An 18,686-nucleotide genomic window follows, 5' to 3' on the forward strand; every position below is an offset into this window, starting at 1 on the left:
GACGAGGAAGTCGCGTCCTGATTGGCCCAGGAAGCGCTGACGTCAGCGGAGGCTCGCCGCAGGGCAGCGCTGGGATTGGCCCAGCCCCCGAAGCAAGACTCCGCTCCTAGGAAGCCGTCGCCGGAGCTCTAAGGCATCTGCTCCTGCCCCCGGTGAGTGTAGGAGCCGACTGGAAGATCGGCCTGCTCCCGGATGAGTGAGGGAGCCTGAAGGAAGCCCCGCAAAGCCAGGATGAGACCGGGGCGACCGGAGCCTGCACCGAGCGTGGCAGTTGCCACGCTGAAGTCTACATAGGCAGCAGCCAGGCCTTCTGAGAACCATTGGGAAGTTTGACTGCGAAGTTCCACCGGAAGAAGTCCAGGTGAGTGCCCGTTCCTGCGCCCCCCCCATTCCCGCTGTCCGTGTGCCGTTCCCGCCCCCCGCCCCCGCCCCCCCCCCCTTCCCGTGTCAGTGTATTCACTGGCCCAACTCATTACTGGCGCTTTTTGTGAGCCCAAGACTGTGTGCTTATTCCTTGAGCTGGTGTTTACGTATTTTCTGACCTACCCAGCTTGTAACAGGGTCTCGCTGTGTGCCCTTTTCCTCCGTTTTTTGTCTCTCTCTGTCCCCGAAACGGACACCCACGTTCCTGTTGTCAGTGTGTTCTCTGTTATAGTCTAAATCTTTTCCTTATCCTGCCAGTGACACTATGCAGGGTCCGTTAGGGGAGGGGGGGAAGGGGAGGCCAGTCTGGTCTTGCATCCTCCTACCAACAGCCACTCGAGTGTTGAGCACTGTTTGGATGTCTGCTTCCTTCTGTCCCGTCCCTATTTCATTATTAGTGCATTGCGTGTTATAGAGTTGGTTCTTTTCCATTCTGTTGTGGTGTGTTCCCTGGCCCACAGTTGATGCATGTCTTGCTTGGAAAGGGATATCATGTCCCCTAGTTGAAGTATTGGTGTTCTCTGCTCCATTGTCTTGTTGCTCTAGTGTTTTTGCCTCAAATCAAAATCCTCCACTTCTATTCTTTACGTCCTCGGCCAAGAAGTGCCTGCCTTTTCTTTTTCTAGCAGCAACGTGTTCACAGAGACTTTGAGCTGCTTGGTATCTCGAAAGAGAGGGAGAGCAGCCACCTCTCCCTTTTCACAGTGAAGGCCTTTCTCTTGTCAAATACTGCCATTGCGAGCACCATTTCTCTGTCATAGAATTGTATCACCACCTCTTCAGGTGTTTGCAAAATGCCAAAACCATATAATTTTCACAAGAGCAAACATGCTATTTATCTTTCAAGTAGTTCTGTAAAGTGGCACTACTCACACTACTGGACGTTCACACATGCCCACAATCCTAGTGAGCCACCAGCTTGCAATGGTCCACCTCATAAACGTGCCAGTTATCCCTGAACAACCCATAGTGCTGTGATATCAGACCGTGCCACTCCACGCACCATGCAAATGTCAAATAATAATAATAGTAAAAAAAACTCCATCCGGAGAACTGGTATCCTGTCAGTCTCATTCACCTGTTCTCCGATTCAAAATGGCAAGTTTTTTTTTTTAGGCTGGTAAGATGCACATACCCCATCCCTGCTCCCTTCTATGCGCTTGCCCACCTCCCTTGTGGACTTGGACTCTCCTAAGAACGATCTTGCTTCGTTCTTAGATTCTGACCGACACAAAGCTGCCTGGAACCACTGCCTGCGTGGAACCACTGCTGCTGTATTTTACATGTAAGTGGTGTCTCAGCCAGCATGGGTAATCAAACACTCTGCACTCTTTCTCTTATTAATCTAACTTTGACGGGTTCCAAAAATACACTGATCCATTCATCATCTTTGACAGGTGCCTGGTAAGGCCACATTTAATATAATGGCCCTGAGAGCTCAACATTTCAGGCTCATTTTACTGCAGTTAAAAGGCGGGTGCTCCTTAGCAGTGTAGCTCTTGTCTTGATTTTCGGGTGAAATTTCCTTAATCGGAAATTCAGGAATGTGTTCTTTGATTTAGGAGTGGAAGGGGTTTTCTATTTTCTTCCATTCGCAGTGTTGGCAGTGTTTAACATTACTCACCTGTGATGAGCCTGGAAGAGGTAGTGACCTCACAGACGAGTGCTTTCAGGCCTGTTGTGTTTCACACACTGACTTTTAGAAAGCGAATCAAACTTTTCTTTTGATTTTTAGGTTACTCCTAATGCTGTAGTCATTGTGTCTCAACATAGGTTTGATAATGACATCCTCTCAGCCGAGTAAAAAGATACAGGAAGATATTGAGAGCAATAAATTGAAATACAATATGTACATATAGAGCTACAATTAAAAGGCGGAATCTTGATTCTTATTCAAGGACACTTTTCACTAGGTAAGACCTGGCAAAGTGTGTCCATGTAATATAGCCCTGAGTGTCGAAGGCAAATGCTGAAATGTAAAAATAACAATTTCAGCAATAACTCTAAAACCCTCAGGGCAGTCTCCTAATGGAAGGGTAACACCATAACCGGAAATTATCACACTCCATGCTTTCGGGATTTTCAGGTAAAATATTGCTGCATCAGGAGTGCCTTAAAAACCTAAGTGTGAGAGCTGTGACAGCTGTGAGAGCTGTGACAGCTGTGAGAGCTGTGACAGCTGTGAGAGCTGTGATGGCTGTGAGAGCTGTGACGGCTGTGAGAGCTGTGAGGGCTGTGAGAGCTGTGTGGGCTGTGAGAGCTGTGTGGGCTGTGAGAGCTGTGTAGGCTGTGAGAGCTGTGTGGGCTGTGAGAGCTGTGTGGGCTGTGAGGGCTGTGAGAGTTGTGTGGGCTGTGAGAGTTGTGTGGGCTGTGAGAGTTGTGTGGGCTGTGAGAGTTGTGTGGGCTGTGAGAGTTGTGTGGGCTGTGAGAGTTGTGTGGGCTGTGAGAGTTGTGTGGGCTGTGAGAGTTGTGGGGGCTGTGAGAGTTGTGGGGGCTGTGAGAGTTGTGGGGGCTGTGAGAGTTGTGGGGGCTGTGAGTTGTGGGGGCTGTGAGTTGTGGGGGCTGTGGGCTGTGAGAGTTGTGTGGGCTGTGAGTTGTGTGGGCTGTGAGAGTTGTGTGGGCTGTGAGAGTTGTGTGGGCTGTGAGAGTTGTGTGGGCTGTGAGAGTTGTGTGGGCTGTGAGAGTTGTGTGGGCTGTGAGAGTTGTGTGGGCTGTGAGAGTTGTGTGGGCTGTGAGGGTTGTGTGGGCTGTGAGGGTTGTGTGGGCTGTGAGGGCTGTGTGGGCTGTGTGGGCTGTGAGGGCTGTGTGGGCTGTGAGGGCTGTGAGAGCTGTGTGGGCTGTGAGGGCTGTGTGGGCTGAGAGAGCTGTTGGCAATGTAAATAACAATGCCATTTATTTATAAGTAAAAAAAAAAAAGAAATGTCATGAGCAATGCCAATAACTCTAACTTTTCCAAAGGCGAAACCATTGCATTGTAAATGCTTGTTTCATTTTGCTCACAGTTGGTTGGACATTGTGAGGGGCTGGGGAGGATTCCATGAAGGAGACTGACTCACCGGCTCCTCCCCAGCCCTCCCTAACCAGCAATCAGCAGTAAGTAGACGCTCGCAAGAAGAAATAATTAGTACTCATTTCAACTGTGAGTGTCTTGCTGCCACACGTGAAGTGCACCTAGAGAGTCCCTCTCTCATGGAGTGAGTGCTACAGTCTTGGCTGTAAGGCGTACTGCTGTATGCTAGCTAATTGCACAAAAGCTAGCAATGCCAGCAGTATGTAGTGAGAGTGAAAGCAGTTTTAATGAGCCTGCTTTTAGTTCTGCCATAGGACCTGGACTCGGTTTCACTTTCCTTTCTAGCCACAGTAAAAAGAATACATTTTGAAGCACAGGATGAGTTGGTGAGCCCAGTAATGACAGAAGGTACAGTTGTATTGCTTCCCTTTTTGTTTTTCGACATTAAAGCTGGCTAAAAGGGGCACAGAATTTTTTTATATCAGAAGTCGATAAGATAAATACCTCTGGGTTGAAATGTCTCTTAATGGAGCGGCATCTCTGCAGTTTACTTGACCTAGAATGGACGTTAAGGAGCCAAACGGTGCTGTCTGTGGAATGCACAAGACCTAGAACGTTAACTGCACACATTCAAAATCGATGAGGTATTTACGCCCTACCACCTTAAAATTTCACCAGCCACCACTGATGCCAATGTTGAATTCCATTGATTTTAAACATTTTTGGAGGGTGAGGATGTTTTTCTGGGCGGGAGATCCTTTTGTAGACTATAAAAGGTATTTTGCCTGTTAGGACAGTAAGGATGAGAACACAGAAGGTGGTAGCTCGAAATGATGCCGAGCTTCCTGCAGAGACTGCTAAAAGAGAGCGGGAAATGCCTGCCTTTGAAAGGCAGAGACATGGAGGGCCCAGTAGTAAAGGAAAGCAAAAGTCAACTCGACATCATGGGGCCACCATTTGGGGACAGAAAAAAGGAACAGTTGGGACATAAAGTGAGCAAACCTAATTTTGCCATTAACTTATTATTATTATGCGTTCTTATATAGCGCTCGATTACCCGTAGGCATCTCGGCGCTTGCCTTGGGAACCCGTCCTGGCTTCCCCAAGGTGAAAGCCAGGCATCCCGCCGCGGGGGGGCCATAGTGGAGATTAAGCAGGCTAATGCCCAGAGCTGCAGAGTGTGAACCCATGATTTAAGTAGGCACCGAAACGAGAATTATCGAGTCCGTGGATATTTGGGCTCAAGACCCTGCCGCGTCAGGAATTGAACCCTGGTCCCAGGTCTGACCTCTGCTTCAGGGTCTGCCTCCTCTAACCAGTGAGCCACACTTCTCCACTCAATTGGAGCAAATAAAACTGCTTTCTTGATTATACACATTAAACTCCACCCTAATAGGAAGCTCTGATCCATAATATCTAAGCCCTTCATTTTGACATCATAAGTGCAGAGATTTTTTTCCTCCTCTTTTCACTGTACTATCCCATTGCAGACTCTCCTTCAAGGGGCGGACTGGCCTAGGGGGCAATCAGGTCGTGCCTGATGGGCTGGTGTGTATGGGCCAATTTTTTGGCTCTTTGTGGGCCAGTTTTATGGTCTGTGGGCCTGTTATTTTCAGGCCTGGTCCAATTCTGCCCCCTTTGCATGGAAAGATGCACTCAACGAGGTGTTAGTATTTAAAAAGCAGTTATAAAATTAAACAACAAGTATCACCTCTAGTAAGTTAATCTACCTAATGAACAAGTACATGTAAGCAAAAAACAACTAGTTGGTTTACTAAAGCATGTTTAAGCTGTTAGCACGGAGTGTGCATCTCAATGGTCCCTCAAAAGGGAGTCTGATGGTGTTCGTGATAGTCACAGGTGGGCCAGGTATGCAAACTTCACACTCAAAATTGAGCAAGTTGTACTTCGCTCAGTTCACAAAGTATGATGACTTTACCAACTGTGCCTTACTTCGTTTGAGGAACTTTTCCATGTTGAAAAAGGTTTTGGAAGAGAATTTTCAAGTTAAAAGTGGGATTCTGTAGGCCAAATTTAAAGGACAACTGTGTATACTTTGGGCCAGTAGCTAAAATTTTCAAAGTTTTAAAAACAATGTAACATAGTTATGGAGGGAAACCTTTGTGGCCTTGCACAACGGGAAATACCTCGTCAGTAATGGGGGCGAAATGAGCTTCAGATTGTCACACAATCATGCTGGGATATCATGTTAATTATTATATGAGGAGCTGGCATGAGGAGGGCTTAAGTGCCGGTGAAAAGGTAGAGGAATGCGGATTGTGAGGGATATCAATGCCCCACTATGCATTTCCAGCAGAAACCCCATTGGCGAGATCCAACTAGGACTTGAAACGTGTAGCCTGTTCTGGTGACTCTCACTAGTTCAGTCTGCAACTATGGGTCAGCTCAGTCCCTGCTGCAGAGGGCGTGATCTCCGCTGGTGTTCAACCCTGTTCATACAGACTGTGATACCTTCTGAAGTGTGGTGCTTTTGATATGGATGGTGGAGTGTGGTGCTCTTGATATGGACCCTACTCCTAACCTGCAGGCCTCTCTTACTGAATGGGACCCCTCTCTGTAGTCTCTTAGGTACAGATTCTGACTGTGATACTCACCTCTCTGTGGAATCTGATATTGACTTTGATACTCTCCATGCCAGCAGGCCTTTCATAGAGACTGTGTGTGATAAAACCCTCATACTCTGCAGGCACTCTGATAGGGACTGTGATCACATACCAGTCTGCTGTAGTTTATTTCCATGACCATCCTCATGTAAGGGGCGCAGGTATGGACTCCCAGACTCTTCTACTGTGAGGTGCACCCACCATAGCATGGAGGATGTCTGATAGTAAGTAGCAAAACACTGTACTTCACAGCACATCAACACCCCTAAACTGATGATCTCTAAATAGTGTGAAATTCCTTTAGGACTGTTGAACATATTTAACAGATTAATACCTTTAGCTTGCAAGCACATGTTGGCTGCATTCAGAATATTTCATTTTGTACTTTGTTGAAATCAATTAAATTGAAGAGGTGTGCATTTTGCTGTGAAAATGATTAATATAATTACACAATTTCCATTATCCTTATCTTGGCTGTCTCATGTATAGATTGCTCTCACAAATTATCATTTTCTACAGCATGTAAAATAAAAAGTAGACCATAGAGGAGCTTGCACTAAACATGTAAAACAACCCTTTAAAGTTTGCTCAAGGCTACCTCTTCCCTTTACAGTGTGAGCATGTCACATTCACTTGAGAGGTTTGGAATGCCACAATACCTGCAACGAGCACACATTTAAATGGTACGCATCTGTGATGTATGTATTGAGTTCTGAATCTTATATAGTTTTGATATTCTTCTGATCATTACTGACTCTGAGAAAGTGCCAGTGCCAGACATACACTCCAGGCTGCAGTGGCACATGGACTTGAAGGGGCAAGTGATAGAGGCCTATTTGTCATACTTGCACTGGTGACCTTTGCAGCATTGTAATGCAACTGATGGCTTCTCCACTTGTTAGATGCCATAGTGGGGCTGTCAATACACTGTTGGCTTTCTTTATAGATCTCATCTGTATTTCTCAAGGAAAGTAGGTCTCAATACAGTCTGTTGTTAAACTCCTTGTCTATTCTGTGAGAAGTATTTGTGCGTGTGTGTGTGTGTGTGTGTGTGTGTCGGATGACATTATAATTTGCCTCTTCCAGATTTCATACAATGCTCAATCCGCCAGGCAAAGCTTTAAGCCGCGTTCCACAGATTTAGTTAGAAGCGTAATCTAGATACTTTCTGTTCACCTTCTTTGCCTTTTATTTCAAGAAATGCTTTGCTGGGTCTGGTTCATTAGTTAGCTAATATATCCACTCCAGAAATCTGTGTTTGATCTCTGTCATAAACTTAAATAATGGTGTGGCACCCGGTCTTTTCTCTTTCTGAGGTCGATAAAATTAGTGCCATTGTGTTGGATAACAATATTTTTAATTCGGTTTTAAGGCCCCCTCTGGTGAGTATGTGCTTTACAAACATACATGGTGTGATAAGGACACAAATGTATTTCAATCTTTTGTTTTTCAATTTCTTTGCAATATTACATTGACAGTATTCCCTCTGCCTCTCTTTCACCCGTTAATTTTCATACTCGTATCCATTCCCATGACCTCCTTTCTTTCCTTCGTCCCGCCTATTGCCTTTCCTTTTTCTCTTCCTCAGCACCTCCATTCACGCCTTCTTTCCTCTTTCCATTCTCGCTTCCTTACACCCTCATTCATTCCCCATCCCTTGGTACATTTCTTCCTTCTTCCTCCATTAGTTCCTTACTTTCTTTTTTTCCTGGTCCTTCCTTCATCCCTTCTTTAATTTCTTACTCTCATATCCTCAACCCTTTCTTCGGCTTTGATTCATCCATTACACATCATTCATTTCCTTTCTCTCTCTGTCCCTTCATTTCTTTCTTTCACATTCTTTTCTTATTCCCTTCTTCTGTAATCCATTACTTATTTCCTCACACCAGTACTCCCTTTCCTGCCTGCATTGTTGCTGCTTTCTGTAATATATTCCTTCCTTCATCCCTTCCTATCTTTTGCACAGCACAAGCACATTCTCTTTAGTTTGTAAAGCTGCCTCAAATACTCAAATGACCTTTCCTAAAGCTGCATTTTGAGATTTACAAACATTCCCTTATTTGAGTTCACTTTTAAGTTATTCTCATAGGCGTTCAATGTTTTATATTGTTATGTTATATTGATTTGTATAGTGCACTAATGACCCGAGAGAGTATCCACGCACTTGGGCAGGTATGTAGATGTGAGGCGCCAAGGTGCTTATGTGAAGAGCCAGGCCTTCAGCTTCTTGTGGAACTCAAGGAGTGAGGAAGCAACTCTGACGTGTTGAGGCTTGTGGATGTGGGTGGAGTCATTAAATGAAGTGGGCGGGGCCACTTGACGAAGTGGGCGGGCTGGGGAAGTGGGCGTGTCCTCCTAAAAAAATTAGAGCACCTGCACTTAATATTTTACAAATTAAGCTCCTCCCATTGTGTTTTTCTCTCTCCTGCTCTGGGTGCAAGGAGAACAGTTTATGGGGATTTAGGGAGAATGTTTCTTGTTTTACTCAAGGTGCATATAGGTGAAGTTAGGAATAGAAAATCTATACTTCGCTAGAAATACATTTCTTCACACTATTGTAGTGGTTAATAATATTCTGGCTGCAATATTTATGTATGACAATATCTTGGTAGAATACCGTGTAGAATCCTAGGAATTGCAGTCCACACCCCATATATAGTACATCCTAAGTTTTATTGGCTACCACGGATATCACATTGCCTGACTAATAATTGGTGCAGGGTTTACAATGCCCACTTTGAGCATCACATAAGATAACCCCATAACACATTGAAGTGCCCACAATTGGCAGACTGATAGCTTCACAAAGCTTCAGGGACACATTTATCTAACTTTGGTGCACTGCCTGAAAGGGAAAGGGCAGGAATGTGCCGTATTTAACATTGCAGAGTGCGTTCCTGCCCTTTCCTTGTGTTGGCGCACAATGTGCTGACTAACACCAACGCAAGCGCCTGTGCAAGGGTGCCTGCATTGTGTAAGCAGGGCTTTTTGTGTAGGAAGGAACACCTTCCTGCACAAAAAACAATGCTCTGAGGCATTTTCCTCTTTTTTTGTGTGCTGCAGAATGAAGCACACATAGAAAAAAGAAAAAAACGAAGTGAAATAAAGATATTTCTCCTTGTTACGCCACACCTGGGAGGCTTAACATTTTGACTCATTCCCCGGTCTACCAGCAGCCACGGCCCGTGGAGGGAGTTTCGGTGGGGCGGAGAGGCGGGGCGGGGGGTGCTAAAACCGGAGTATGGATGATTGAAGGTAAGTAAACAATTTAATAAATAAAATGAATTTCGTAGCGCGCCCTGCATCCCAAAATGTGATGCAGGGTGCGCTACGAAATTAGTGTTATTTATTAAATTGTTTACTTACCTTCAATTATCCATACTCCGGTTTTAAGCGCCCCCCACCCTCCCCCTCCCCCGCCCCGCCTCTCCGCCCCACCGAAACTCCCTCCACAGGCCGTGGCTGTCTACCAGAAATGGTAAATTTGGAAATGCAAAAACAATAGGTGATGGACAGAATGCAGAACAATGTCATACATTCACCCCAGTACAGAGATCTGGGCCTAAATCCATCGTTTTTTTGCTCACCATGCCATTCCAGTTTGAACCCAGACATATGCAAATCAGTCTTGACCCTGTGCCCCATGGGAACAGTCCAGCCCGAACTGCCAAGCCAGGTCCTTCCCGGACTGGAAACAAGCATCCAAGGACCGGTTATGGGCTTTCAGCCCTCATCAGCCTGGATAGCTTGTTTCCAGTGGCATGGAGAGCATGGGACTCACGTCTGAGCATACCCGTCCCACTCGGGGTGACACATCCAAAAACAACAGGTGATGCAGGGTGCGCTACGAAATTCGTTTTATTTATTAAATTGTTTACTTACCTTCAATTATCCATCCTCCGGTTTTTAGCACCTCCCACCCTGCCCCACCCCGCCTCTCCGCCCCACCGAAACTCCCTCCACGGGCCGTGGCTGTCTACCAGTAATGGTAAATTTGGAAATGCGCCAAAATCCATGGGTGGATGCGTGGGAACACTCACCCTCCACCCAAGGAACGCCTCTCTGGATCAGAGTAATGCAACACAGGGATTTGCCCAGCATTGTGTTACTCTACATTTATAAAGCTATGCAGGGACACGCAAGGTGGCCTTACTTAGCTTGATAAATCTGACATTGTTGTTGTTTCGCTCTTGCGCTCTCTTGCATGGTGCAAGAGCGACGCAGCAACAATGAGAAATATGCCCCTCAGTCTGCTTTGTAACCGGGATGCTGCATGAACCAAGATACCAGCCTCAACATTCAGCCAATTGGTCAAATGGATTGCATGCCTCTCGCTAATGCCAACATGTCAGCTTGAGAAAGAAAGTTAGGATATTGAGAATATAGAATAAAACTGCACTTCCCTTTAGATTATGTAAAGTCATGAGCAAGGGGATTAGTCAGTTTCATCCTAGGCGCCATAGGTGGTGGAATGCGCCTTGGTGGAGCTAGTTAGCACCAAAGTGTCTTCTATAATAAACTAATTATTCTACTGAAGCTTGAAGCATCTGGAATAAAACAACTTTAAAATACAGCTTCCTTGCACCAAGTCCCCTTGTCTTGCTCCCTCTCTCTGGTTTGCGAGATGCCACTTTTTTCTCCTCCTTCTCTGGTCTCCTGTTTATGATCCTATCCTTTTATTTTGCTTTAAAATTAATAAACATGATTACCATAAAAATAAAATGTTGAAGAGCATGGTGGAAAGGCTTTAAAGCAGTTGTCCCCGTTGTACACTAGGTGCCTTTGGCAAACATGGGGTCTGTGTGTTGATTTATGTTGTAGACAGACAGGCCAGTTAATGCCTGTCAAGTCTAAGCATTATAACTTGGAAATCATCTGCCAACCTCTAATGGCTCATTTGTTTTTATGGTGCTTGGTAAAGTTGTAAGAATTGTAATAGAATTAAACAAAGGTCTATCCCTAGCATCTGGCTGCAAAGTGTGATTCATCAATATCATTTAAAGTTGTGAGAAAAAATAACAAAAGGCAGAGTAAACGATAAGGAAGAGAACATGAACAGAAGTAGTATGAAAGATGGCATAGAGAATAAGATGTAAGTATCCTGACCTCAGATGCTGCCGGTTGACCAATGACCACTGATGCTGGGCAAAGATGGTAGCCTGGGTGAGAGACGGACACATTGGAAGCCCACTGGTCCATATAGCCTTGAGGTGTGTATACGCCACAATCTTTGATGCTTGTCATTCTCTCGAAATCCTCACAAACACCATCTCCATCATGAAAGTAGCATCGGCTGGGCTCATCTGCAAAGACACAACATTCCACATCAGCTGCTGATACCGTCATTCTAAAAACATTACTTTTGTAGATGAAGCAATGCTCAAGTGCCCATTGTGAAAAAGTGTACTATAAATCACATTCTACAACAATGCACACAGTAAGGCATACCTGGACTTCAGCACACCCAGACGCAAGCACAAATTACATACGTGTTTTGCAATGTACTTGTAAAGGCTCCTACACACATCTCAAGAAACTATAAATGTATGAACCACTATAAACAAAGCAGCGAGTAAATCCACACTCCTCCTGGCTTTCTTGAAATGTTTTGTGGGTAGACAACACAAAAACAATCCAACAGCTACACGTTGAGTGAAAAAGTGTTGTCGAACATGACCCAGGAGTCCACATTCATGTCAGCTTTTTTGGGATAGTCACTGACTTTGGGGCTAATTATGATGCGTTTGAAAACGGCTCCGACTGTCGGTTCGGAGCTGTTCATAACATAATGAATTCCCTTCCCATCAACCCATTATGACGGCGTCGGTTGGAAAGGAATCCGACTGGTCATTCTGACTGGCTTCCGATGGGCTCAGAGAGTCCGCCCGCCAGTAGGAATGATTTCAGTAATTCAAAGGGCAGCTCTTTTTGCCCAAGGGATTACTATGTCGGATTCCGAAATCCTTTCTGTGCCGGCCTTTACGACACAGAAAGGCTGTCGGAAGTCGACTTTGGGGGCCCCCAGCAGGGCCCCCATTGGTGCACGGCCGCCAGTGGAGGCCGAGGGGGCACCTATGGTGTCTTCCTGATGATCCCTGCACAGCGTGGCAGGCACCTTGAGGGGTGCAGGGATGGACTGACCTCTTTGTTTTACAAGGAGAGCATGCATTTCGGGCAGAATGCATGCTCCCATTCTAAAGAATAGAAGTGCGACCAAACAGTGGTCGGTCACATCTTAGTTGGTTGATCGGGACCGCCGACAGGAGGTCGGTCAGTCCCAATACCAAAACGATGATGGACATTGTAATTAGGCCCTTTGTAAATACATTTTTTATTAAGAGTCATTTTAAGTTGATGTAGCTTATTTGGAAATCTTGAAAATGTGGCATGGACCAAGCCTTTATAGATGTAGGTTGGATATTCCTGATGTACTTCATTCCATTTAGGTAATTGTGTGAAATTGCACCTCGTGTAAATGTTTGAAAATATTGCATGTTCTAGCCATCATGATACACATTTGGACACGTGCACAAAATCTTACTTGAGCTCTGAGCAAAAGATGTTGCAAAGTGCCAAGCACATGCACATTATCTGCGCATCCATTACTAAAATGGTAGAAAATATTTATGAGGCCATATATCTTTTGTTACCTTCTTCATAAACATTAAAACGATTCACAGACCTTTTATCAAGGAGTACGTCACACCTGTTAGCAGAAAACATATTTTTGCACCATCCCATGGAACCCATGCATGCAGCACATAGAGTCCATGGTACTAAAACCTAGAACTTAAGGTTACAGAAAAGAAACAGGTAGTACTTTATAAAACAAATAAATAATATGCACACCTTTCTAAGCTCATGCATATTGGAATGTGGAACATTCCACATATGTCAGTTTTTTGCAGTTATTTCTCGTTAGTTGTAAAGCATATGTACAAAAGAGAACAAAAGAAAACATGTGAACCCCAGTGATTGCACAAAAGTATATTAAAACGTTTGACAGAAATGGTCCTTATGTTTTCTGTTGATTTACTTAACTAGCTCTTCATCATACGGGTGTTTAACACTAAATGAATTATAGGTACCAGTTCCTTTCCAGTAGGTAGGGGTCCGCCCCAGCAAAATGCCCATATTATTCATTTGCTAAAATGGTATATATATATATATATATATTCCAACACGAAAGAGTTACCCTCTTAGACGAGCCACGACTCAGGTAGGTTAATTAATCGTTTATTTCTGGAAGCTGCAACATGGAAGGCAGGCACCTCGCAACAGTTCAAATTGCCTGACGCGTTTCGTGATGAGGCTCACTTTTTCAAAGGCACGATGATCTGGCAGGCGCAAAGCATGTCGGGCACTTATCTAATACTGATGGTACCCGCCCAGTGGCTGCTGGCTAAGCCTCCTGGTACCTGTAGTGCCATGAAGTATTCCTAAGGTAGGGTGCTTTGCTCTGCTATCATTCAGTCAAATAAATACCACAGTGGGTTTGCAGAGGATCACGCTCGACCAGGCTGCACCGTAGATCTTCCAGTACGACCTCCTGTCCTGCTGAACACCATCTGGCGTCACCTTCGGACCGCTGCTATGCGGTGGGGCTCAATCCACGACTGGGTTAGCCGTAATTTATTCCAACACGAAAGAGTTACCCTCTTAGACGAGCCACGACTCAGGTAGGTTAATTAATCGTTTATTTCTGGAAGCTGCAACATGGAAGGCAGGCACCTCGCAACAGTTCAAATTGCCTGACGCGTTTCGTGATGAGGCTCACTTTTTCAAAGGCACGATGATCTGGCAGGCGCAAAGCATGTCGGGCACTTATCTAATACTGATGGTACCCGCCCAGTGGCTGCTGGCTAAGCCTCCTGGTACCTGTAGTGCCATGAAGTATTCCTAAGGTAGGGTGCTTTGCTCTGCTATCATTCAGTCAAATAAATACCACAGTGGGTTTGCAGAGGATCACGCTCGACCAGGCTGCACCGTAGATCTTCCAGTACGACCTCCTGTCCTGCTGAACACCATCTGGCGTCACCTTCGGACCGCTGCTATGCGGTGGGGCTCAATCCACGACTGGGTTAGCCGTAATTTATTCCAACACGAAAGAGTTACCCTCTTAGACGAGCCACGACTCAGGTAGGTTAATTAATCGTTTATTTCTGGAAGCTGCAACATGGAAGGCAGGCACCTCGCAACAGTTCAAATTGCCTGACGCGTTTCGTGATGAGGCTCACTTTTTCAAAGGCACGATGATCTGGCAGGCGCAAAGCATGTCGGGCACTTATCTAATACTGATGGTACCCGCCCAGTGGCTGCTGGCTAAGCCTCCTGGTACCTGTAGTGCCATGAAGTATTCCTAAGGTAGGGTGCTTTGCTCTGCTATCATTCAGTCAAATAAATACCACAGTGGGTTTGCAGTGGATCACGCTCGACCAGGCTGCACCGTAGATCTTCCAGTACGACCTCCTGTCCTGCTGAACACCATCTGGCGTCACCTTCGGACCGCTGCTATGCGGTGGGGCTCAATCCACGACTGGGTTAGCCGTAATTTATTCCAACACGAAAGAGTTACCCTCTTAGACGAGCCACGACTCAGGTAGGTTAATTAATCGTTTATTTCTGGAAGCTGCAACATGGAAGGCAGGCACCTCGCAACAGTTCAAATTGCCTGACGCGTTTCGTGATGAGGCTCACTTTTTCAAAGGCACGATGATCTGGCAGGCGCAAAGCATGTCGGGCACTTATCTAATACTGATGGTACCCGCCCAGTGGCTGCTGGCTAAGCCTCCTGGTACCTGTAGTGCCATGAAGTATTCCTAAGGTAGGGTGCTTTGCTCTGCTATCATTCAGTCAAATAAATACCACAGTGGGTTTGCAGAGGATCACGCTCGACCAGGCTGCACCGTAGATCTTCCAGTACGACCTCCTGTCCTGCTGAACACCATCTGGCGTCACCTTCGGACCGCTGCTATGCGGTGGGGCTCAATCCACGACTGGGTTAGCCGTAATTTATTCCAACACGAAAGAGTTACCCTCTTAGACGAGCCACGACTCAGGTAGGTTAATTAATCGTTTATTTCTGGAAGCTGCAACATGGAAGGCAGGCACCTCGCAACAGTTCAAATTGCCTGACGCGTTTCGTGATGAGGCTCACTTTTTCAAAGGCACGATGATCTGGCAGGCGCAAAGCATGTCGGGCACTTATCTAATACTGATGGTACCCGCCCAGTGGCTGCTGGCTAAGCCTCCTGGTACCTGTAGTGCCATGAAGTATTCCTAAGGTAGGGTGCTTTGCTCTGCTATCATTCAGTCAAATAAATACCACAGTGGGTTTGCAGAGGATCACGCTCGACCAGGCTGCACCGTAGATCTTCCAGTACGACCTCCTGTCCTGCTGAACACCATCTGGCGTCACCTTCGGACCGCTGCTATGCGGTGGGGCTCAATCCACGACTGGGTTAGCCGTAATTTATTCCAACACGAAAGAGTTACCCTCTTAGACGAGCCACGACTCAGGTAGGTTAATTAATCGTTTATTTCTGGAAGCTGCAACATGGAAGGCAGGCACCTCGCAACAGTTCAAATTGCCTGACGCGTTTCGTGATGAGGCTCACTTTTTCAAAGGCACGATGATCTGGCAGGCGCAAAGCATGTCGGGCACTTATCTAATACTGATGGTACCCGCCCAGTGGCTGCTGGCTAAGCCTCCTGGTACCTGTAGTGCCATGAAGTATTCCTAAGGTAGGGTGCTTTGCTCTGCTATCATTCAGTCAAATAAATACCACAGTGGGTTTGCAGAGGATCACGCTCGACCAGGCTGCACCGTAGATCTTCCAGTACGACCTCCTGTCCTGCTGAACACCATCTGGCGTCACCTTCGGACCGCTGCTAGGAATACTTCATGGCACTACAGGTACCAGGAGGCTTAGCCAGCAGCCACTGGGCGGGTACCATCAGTATTAGATAAGTGCCCGACATGCTTTGCGCCTGCCAGATCATCGTGCCTTTGAAAAAGTGAGCCTCATCACGAAACGCGTCAGGCAATTTGAACTGTTGCGAGGTGCCTGCCTTCCATGTTGCAGCTTCCAGAAATAAACGATTAATTAACCTACCTGAGTCGTGGCTCGTCTAAGAGGGTAACTCTTTCGTGTTGGAATAAATTACGGCTAACCCAGTCGTGGATTGAGCCCCACCGCATAGCAGCGGTCCGAAGGTGACGCCAGATGGTGTTCAGCAGGACAGGAGGTCGTACTGGAAGATTTACGGTGCAGCCTGGTCGAGCGTGATCCTCTGCAAACCCACTGTGGTATTTATTTGACTGAATGATAGCAGAGCAAAGCACCCTACCTTAGGAATACTTCATGGCACTACAGGTACCAGGAGGCTTAGCCAGCAGCCACTGGGCGGGTACCATCAGTATTAGATAAGTGCCCGACATGCTTTGCGCCTGCCAGATCATAATGCCTTTGAAAAAGTGAGCCTCATCACGAAACGCGTCAGGCAATTTGAACTGTTGCGAGGTGCCTGCCTTCCATGTTGCAGCTTCCAGAAATAAACGATTAATTAACCTACCTGAGTCGTGGCTCGTCTAAGAGGGTAACTCTTTCGTGTTGGAATAAATTACGGCTAACCCAGTCGTGGATTGAGCCCCACCGCATAGCAGCGGTCCGAAGGTGACGCCAGATGGTGTTCAGCAGGACAGGAGGTCGTACTGGAAGATCTACGGTGCAGCCTGGTCGAGCGTGATCCTCTGCAAACCCACTGTGGTATTTATTTGACTGAATGATAGCAGAGCAAAGCACCCTACCTTAGGAATACTTCATGGCACTACAGGTACCAGGAGGCTTAGCCAGCAGCCACTGGGCGGGTACCATCAGTATTAGATAAGTGCCCGACATGCTTTGCGCCTGCCAGATCATCGTGCCTTTGAAAAAGTGAGCCTCATCACGAAACGCGTCAGGCAATTTGAACTGTTGCGAGGTGCCTGCCTTCCATGTTGCAGCTTCCAGAAATAAACGATTAATTAACCTACCTGAGTCGTGGCTCGTCTAAGAGGGTAACTCTTTCGTGTTGGAATATATATATATATATATATATATATATATATATATATATATATATATATATATATATATATATATATATATATATATATATATATATATATATATATATATATATATATATATATATATATATATATATAATGTATATGTATATATATTCACTGAAAAAAACCATAGGTTTCAGGCCTTATATAGTTAGGAATTGGCATTTAAAAAACCTTTGAAATTCACTGAAAAAACCATAGGTTTCAGGAGTTATATAGTTAGGAATTAGCTTTTATAAAACCTTTGAAATTCGATCAAAAAACTATAAGTTTTAGTGGTGTTATAGTTAGCTGGACATTTTACTCATACAAAACCATTGAAATTGCTCCTATATAGTTAGTTGTACTAACTATATTTCGTGCACCCGCAATCCACTGCTGATGATGTCACATATTAGATCATTCATGACATGGTCAGTGACATCACTGATGACATCTCAAATGACATCTCAAATGACATCATCCACGTGACATTCACATACACCTTTTCATACACTATTACAATTTTTAAATGCTAATTCCTAACTATATAAGGCCTGAAACCTATGGTTTTTTCAGTGAATTTGCAAGGTTTTTTAAATGCTAATTCCTAACTATATAAGGCCTGAAACCTATGGTTTTTTCAGTGAATTTCAAAGGTTTTTTAAATGCTAATTCCTAACTATATAAGGCCTGAAACCTATGGTTTTTCAGTGAATTTGCAAGGTTTTTTTAAATGCTAATTCCTAACTATATAAGGCCTGAAACCTATGGTTTTTTCAGTGAATTTCAGAGGTTTTTTAAATGCTAATTCCTAACTATATAAGGCCTGAAACCTATGGTTTTTTCAGTGAATTCGCAAGGTTTTGTAAATGCTAATTCCTAACTATATAAGGCCTGAAACCTATGGTTTTTTCATTGAATTCGCAAGGTTTTTTAAATGCTAATTCTATTAGCGGATAAAGTTTTTATATATTAAAACGTTTTTTAAATCTCAAATGCCTACTTTGCTAACAGAGTTTTTAAGCACAGGCTCTTTTGTCTCCGGTGGCCATCTTGGGAGACTGCATATCAGAATTTATTTAATGAAATATAAGAGGATTTGAGAAGTCACTCAAAATGTGCCCTAATTTTTCTTTCTTCAGCACTAATCATAATTTCTATGGCAAAATGAACCCCCTCATTTTGTTCCTTTGCAAATTAAATGTTTTAAGTGTTAACACTTTATTCCAATCAAGATGACTTCAGGTGTGCCATACTTTTGTCATAAGTAAGACTGTTAGCGCTCTAGTTGTTCTTTAGAACACTCTGGGACATTCTGTCATTGGGCTATAGTTGGGCTACATCTGGCTGATATTAGGGCTACATTTGTTTTTTTTGTCTCTGGTGGCCATCTTTGGGCTACATTGGGCTACATTGGGCTACATTTGGGCTCTAACATATATATAGCCCAATGTAGCCCAATATATATTTTTTCAAAGTTAATTTTCGTAAAAACCACTGGAGCACATATCTTGAGACATAGCAAAGGCACATC

The 18,686-nt window shown here is 45.0% G+C and overlaps 1 protein-coding gene across 2 annotated transcripts in view; it reads right to left on the reverse strand.

The window, feature by feature from the left end:
* The window catches only part of PAPPA (pappalysin 1), a 1,283,063-nt gene that overhangs the window by 186,131 nt on the left and 1,078,246 nt on the right, over positions 1-18,686 (reverse strand). For both annotated transcript variants that reach the window (XM_078641985.1, XM_078641984.1), the window contains one exon: positions 11,164-11,360. In XM_078641985.1, coding sequence (XP_078498111.1) covers positions 11,164-11,360 — 197 coding nt within the window. The remainder of the gene's footprint in view (positions 1-11,163; positions 11,361-18,686) is intronic.

This window comes from Lissotriton helveticus, chromosome 5_1, assembly GCF_964261635.1.
Source record: "Lissotriton helveticus chromosome 5_1, aLisHel1.1, whole genome shotgun sequence".
In the NCBI taxonomy this organism is placed as follows: Eukaryota; Metazoa; Chordata; class Amphibia; order Caudata; family Salamandridae; genus Lissotriton; species Lissotriton helveticus.